This window comes from Brienomyrus brachyistius, chromosome 11 (genome assembly GCF_023856365.1).
Source record: "Brienomyrus brachyistius isolate T26 chromosome 11, BBRACH_0.4, whole genome shotgun sequence".
NCBI lineage: Eukaryota > Metazoa > Chordata > Actinopteri > Osteoglossiformes > Mormyridae > Brienomyrus > Brienomyrus brachyistius.
Window position 1 is genome coordinate 25057061 of NC_064543.1, and position 6423 is coordinate 25063483.

Consider the following 6423-nt stretch of genomic DNA (forward strand, 5'->3'; position numbering starts at 1 on the left):
TATCTTGTTACAGCAAGTTATGAAAGACTTGTCAGATGAATCGATCTTTACTTTGCACTGGTCGTTCTTTATATTATGTGTATTTGAAACTGAGTTGTAAAGGCGATTATGTCATTTCTGTTTATAGATAAGACAGTGCACTTCTTAAAATACGTCTGGGCTTATGGATGTTTTAGCGTATCAGTACAACGTCTCTAAATAAAGAATAGTGGTGGTTACATTTAGCGTGTACATTGTCCTGCTTAAACTCATTGCGCGATATTAATTTAAACTATATGACGTTGTGATCGCATTCGTATGGAAAAAATATTTTGGAATATCATTTTCTAGCTACAGTGAACAAACGTGTGCTGGAATCATGCTCTTGTCATTTTTAACTTAAGGATCGGCCTTCTTTGTTATTATTCATATGAATGCTTTAAGAATAATAAAACATGCATGTATTATGTATATATTATGAATGAGCCCCAAAAACGGTATACTACATGTTTTGTATGTGCATCTTTACGAGACACGTATGCAAATCGCTTCATTTTATAATTGTGTAGCGTTAGTTGGCACGTTGTGCCTAAGCATTGATTGTGACAGACCAGGGCAATGTCCATGGCGAAGCGCACAGTGTATAATTTTCCAATGTATAATTGGCCTTTTGGGTCTTTCAAAAGGGGATCGCAGAAGAAATTGTGCCCTCAGAAGGCTCGCTCTTTGTGATGCGGTTTTCCGCAATAAGCCACTGTGTGTAGTGCTGTGTAATTTTATCTGTGCTGCACTCTCATAGTTCACACAAGACTGATACCTTGCCTCCCTTCTCCTTTGTATCAATTGGTCGGAGTTCAGCCCATTGTTGCTGGAAGGTTCTTTTATTTCTGAGCATCAACGAAATCTCACGATAGCCTCCTTGTGAAATTCACTGGCTTTTTCCAGCATGCCGACTACTTGGAGAGCAAATGGGACCCAAGAACGACAGCACGACTAATCCTCGTTTGTTTCACTTCGCTGGCCCTAATCGATGATCGCGGGTTTACAAGATCGCTACAAATAAAGGGAAGAGATCCGGGCAGATAAAACTGGCACTGTTTCGTAAGCTGGATCATTATGTTTTTTTTGCCGAGCCAGAGGCAATAAGACTTTTTAATGGGACCCCTTGTGTCAGTTTTCTGTTTTCTTGCACAAAGACTAAGATTTTCGGCCATGCCACAATGGTTATAATTCTGGTCTTGTTGTTGCTGAGTTTCTTGGATCCCAGTTATCAGGAATTGTCTTCGAGGCTAACTAGGACATCCAGGGCGCCTTGTGCCAAAAGGCAGGAGTGTGACCCAAGGCAGCGGAGAGATGCTGGGGGACGCGGTGGAGTCTACGAGCACCTCGGTGGAGCACCGAGACACAGAAAGCTGTACTGTGCAACAAAGTATCATTTGCAAATACACCCCAATGGGAAGATAGACGGATCTCTTGAAGAAAACAATCCGTTTAGTAAGTAGATTTCATCGTTGCTGTTTAATGTCGTTCGTTTTATGGAGAATAGTAGCTTCCAAGTTACTATAATTTCGTGATATCGCTAATGTCATATAAGACAGCATTCTCCTACGTATATAGCTGTCGCATTGCTAATGTATTATGTACCTATTTCGTTTTATCTATTTATTTACTTACTTACTTATTTATTGATAAAAGAAGAATTTTCCTGACTTACAAAAATAGCAACTTTGTTGCCGCATTTATTAATCATCGATATAATAGATTGTATTGATATAATATCTCTAAATTATAAATGAGTATTCCTACTATTTCATTACAGTGGGCAGCAAAATGTCATTTTAATCCTCCTCGCAGCCCCAGAACGATAAAATGAAATACTGTTTTGGAATTTATACCTGCCTCCGATAAAAACTGGTGAGAAGTTCGTTTGTTACTAATTACTGAATAAAATATTAATGAAAGAAACTAAGACACGTTATCTTAAATAAAACCGCAAAGCAGGAAAAGCTTGCGGGCTTGCTGTGAAAGTAACAGAAAATCCAAACAGATATATATTATATGGTGATCTGCGAATGATACTGTAATTGTTAAAACTATATCTTCTCAGCGGAGATTTTCTTCCGTCACTTCCTCACGCAATGACACATATCATATTGAAGACATAACGTAACGTTTATTTCTTATAAATGTCATTTCACGTAGTTCAGTATTTACAGTTATTAACTGGCACATTTTCTAATTTATTAACGTGTTAGTCCACTTTTCAAGCTCTCCTATCCGATTGCAGAAAGCTAACCAACCAAAGCATAAAACTGTTTCAATTCAGTTTTCTTCTGCGTATGCAGTATTCTTAGGTAGATTAAACCGGTTACATTCAGAAACGTGATATTTGTACGATTTTTTTCTCTAGATGAGTTGCTGCATGCTGCAGTTATTCACCTCCAAGAAGACGGCTTGATAATTTCCTGTGGTCCATTTACTTTTTTGATTAAATGATTTTCTTTTGATAAATAACATCAAAATATATTGAATTAATAATTATTTGGTATTAAACTGGTCAAAATGAATAAAATAAAAAATTTCAAAAAATTACTGCCCGAAATTTATGAACGCTATCTTATTTTGTACAGAGCCAGGTAAATTCTTGTTTTGTCCAGCAGAAATTTTAGTGACATAAAACATCTGTCACCTTTATCAAAATATAACCCAGCTTACTTTTAAATCGACAAATAAATGCCGACTTTCCTATGACACTGTAAACGATTCCGTCCTTATTCCTTACACCCCCCCCCCCCATTCATTCAAGCAACAACGCGCGTTTTTATGGGTATGGATATTTCAGCTCCAGGTGGGTGACTGTTGTTATAGGGTTATAGGTATATAGGGGTCAGAATCCGCCTCCATCGACTTCCGGTGAAATTATCATCATTATTGCGCGTGACCAATAAACACTTCAACCGCAGTCACTGAGAGTCAGGGCAGTTCTGTCAGAACTAAGCAACTGCGATTTTCATTATGGTGTTTGTTGTAATTGCCGACATTCTCTGTGACCTCTGTGAAGATTGTTCTCACGAGATATTTTGAATTTCTTCTATAAGGTATCTTGGAGATCACAGCAGTTGACGTCGGTGTGGTGGCAATAAAGGGTTTATTTTCGGGGAGATATCTGGCCATGAACAAGAAAGGACGCCTTTATGCTTCGGTAAGTTTTAAGTAGTATCTCTCACACCAGGTTCACATATGTTTGGGGGGCGGGGGGGGGGGGGGGGGGTAAAACTACATTTGTTTTTCCATTTCACATGTATTGTTTTGGTATTATTATTATTATTATTATTATTATTTAAGATATTATACTCATTTCATGCTTTAGTGTCTTTTGTCTTCTGACAATGAAAATTAGACCTACAGTTACACAAACAGTACTCAATTTATTGAAACATATAAAAAGAGCATGTAATTACAGTTAGGGTTATTGATAATATAACATATTCACAAGAAGGTAACAATGCATTATAAATGACCTGACAACTGGTTTTTGACTGGATTAAGGAGGAATATGGTTATCTGGAAAAAGGACCAGTTAAAGTAAAGCAATCTTTAATTGCTGTTTTTGGGTTATTACTAATTCTACAACTATACATTAAGGATCATTTATCGCAGTTTTCAGTTCAAATAGTTTGCTGACAGCAGGAATTGTCAGTTGTATTTTGATGCCTCCAAAAGCAAGTGATCCATGCACCCAACTTCCAATCATTTATCTTGGCCAGAATCATGGGAGGGCCTGGAACCTATCCCTGGCCGCAAAGGGTGCAGGGCTGGGGAACCTCCTGAATGGGACGCTAATCTATTGCAGCACACATAAGCTCATGCTATTACAGTCATAGGGCATGGGCGATCAGGAGGTGCCAGTTAGTGAAAATGCATGTGTTTGGAATTTAAAAGAAAACTGGAACATGTGAAGACCATGCAAACTCCACACGCAGGAAGCAGAGTGACTCGTGAAGCAAATGTGCTACCCACTAAGCCACTCTAAAGCTACATATGTTATATTCAAGGCTTTGACTGCACATTCATAATTGCTATTCACACTAGGTCATTTAACGCCATTTCCATTCATTCTGCCTTGTCCGACAGTTGTCGCGCTTTGTTGATCCAGGCTATGTGGTGTGGGAATATGTAAAAGAATAGCTAAATATAGCAGATAAGAATCAATGAGAAGATCCTTGATATTTTTATTGATTGTTTTTGCTGACAAAAACTACTTTATTTTGCTATAGGAAGTGTTCAACCAGGAATGTGAATTTGTGGAACGGATCCATGAGCTGGGATACAATACTTATGCCTCCAGATACTATCGGACATCTCCGCCTTCAGCTAGTGCCGGCAAACAGCGGGCCAGTGCAGAAAGACTATGGTATGTGTCAATCAATGGAAAAGGGCGGCCGCGTAGAGGCTTCAAGACCCGGCGGACAGAAAAAGCTTCTCTTTTTCTACCAAGGGTACTGGCCAACAAGGACCATGAGATGGTGCACCTTTTCCACACGAGCCAGAAATACAGAGAGAACCTTCTAAGGCCTGCCGGGAGAGCAGAACGTAGGCGTCGCAGGCACAGGCTCGCTGCTGGCAAGGCCAAGGAGACAGAGGACTGAAAACAGGCATCATGGGTAATATTGTCCTCCAGTAGCTCACCAAGAAGTGCTTGGCAACAAGAAAAACCAATTGAGCCAAAGAAAGGACAACATAGAGCGCCGGAGAATGTGTGACACTTGCAGTGGGACATGCTTATGACCCCACGACCATAAATATTCAAAATTACGTTAAAAGGTTTTGGATTTGCCATGTAGGTATTTTTACCATGAGTAGCCTATCAGTCGTTTTCAGAATCTTTGCTCTACTTTTAATAGTAAATATCGATGTATATATGTGTATTATAGTTTTCTATTTCATTCTCGCTTCAGATATGTCTAATGTACAAATCTGTTGTTTGACATGGAGTTCACACATGTGCTTAGACTGTGTCATATTACAGTTAAAAATACACCCATGAAGATAGCATACAGTAAAGCACTTTTTCTTTCTAACACAAGTTTAAAAAGGAAAAAACATGGTAAAAATGAGGTACAAATGTATTTATTATGTGATAGTCTACTGTCCTTGAACTGCGAAAGGTCACGTTGTATATTTACTAAAGTTATGCATATTTATTGTTTTCTTTAGGTTTTAAATTATTGATGACATGCAGTTCTTTTGGTTTCCACTGATGTTTTAATATAAAAAAATTGATGTCTGTGTATCAGTGTCCCGATAGAATAGGCATTTCTGTGTATCCACAGGGAGTTGGAGTGTGGAAGGGAAAACATATTGTGTTACACCAAATTAAATGTCATTGCTTATCTGAAAAAAATGCACGTAATGACAGGAATATTTATGTATGAATACTATTAAAATTAAACTGTACTACCAGAAATTAATCATTACAACAGAATTACTACGGATAAACATGATGTTCAAAATTTACAGTAAACCATTCCTTTGAGCTATATTAAAACATCTAAATTATTAGAAAACGTCAACAATAAATGATACAAAACGTACCATTTTCGCATTTTCTTAATTTTAATTAACTTATTTTGTTTATATAATTGACTTGCCTCCGTTGTCTTAAACTACACGCCCTCAGAAGCACAAGTTCCTTCTGGACTTCGTTTATTATCCTTATAAAACATTTCTCTAGAGACTTTAACAGATTATTATCTATATTGTTGCTTTTACCAATTACAATTGCCTTCAACACACAATTAGCACAAAGTAGTTTTAAATGAAAAAAATATATATAATGCCGTGAATTTCATTTCTAACCGACAAACACAATTAACAGTAACGACTTTGAACTTTGAAAACCGTCTAATTACTCACTCAACAGTACAAAACCCAGCCTTACTCGTTCCATATTAACCTTGTGTTAGCAATGACAAGTGACATCTGCACAGTTTCTAATGGGTAAAATGGTCTCAGGAAGCGCAAAGACTGCTCTGATGTCTATGGAAAAAAATGTTATCCTATACTCTGAAGGGTTGAAAGCTTCCGGGCTATAACAATAGCCGGCTCTCTGGGGAGTTACTGGATGCTATGTTGTCCGAGACATTCTTATGCTCATAAAACAGGTACCATCTTCAAAAACAGGGGAGACGACTGTGTAAAACATGTCAAGGGAACCGTAATGCTTCACTCTTCACTTTTAGTACAACTTACTGTGAAATTCGAGCACTTCTAACACACGGGAATACCCGTGTGTTAAATACTTTAGAGAAGTGAAAGAGTTCGATTAGTATTTTATATTACGATTTTTTTCCGATGCAGCAATTGGCTGCATCTTCTTTAACACTTTCCAAATATTTAAAGGCAAATATAAGTACTATGAAATACTAAGTAATACAATAATGT

General features: G+C 37.6%; 1 protein-coding gene across 1 annotated transcript; it reads left to right on the plus strand.

Annotated features, from left to right (window-relative positions):
• Positions 1-668: 668 nt before the first annotated feature.
• LOC125704264 (fibroblast growth factor 3-like) lies at positions 669-5511 on the plus strand. The gene is made up of 3 exons (XM_048969695.1): positions 669-1473; positions 3078-3181; positions 4257-5511. The coding sequence occupies exons 1-3, from the start codon at positions 1200-1202 to the stop codon at positions 4626-4628; spliced, it is 750 nt and encodes a 249-aa protein (XP_048825652.1). The 5' UTR covers positions 669-1199; the 3' UTR covers positions 4629-5511.
• The last annotated feature ends 912 nt before the right edge of the window (positions 5512-6423 follow it).

Bases quoted from the DNA above. Each gene is read 5' to 3' on its own strand.
- LOC125704264 (XM_048969695.1), top strand. From the start codon at position 1,200: ATGGTTATAATTCTGGTCTTGTTGTTGCTGAGTTTCTTGGATCCCAGT. The intron at 1,474-3,077 runs GTAAGTAGATTT...TTCTTCTATAAG, and splicing joins TGAAGAAAACAATCCGTTTA to GTATCTTGGAGATCACAGCA. The intron at 3,182-4,256 runs GTAAGTTTTAAG...ATTTTGCTATAG, and splicing joins AAGGACGCCTTTATGCTTCG to GAAGTGTTCAACCAGGAATG.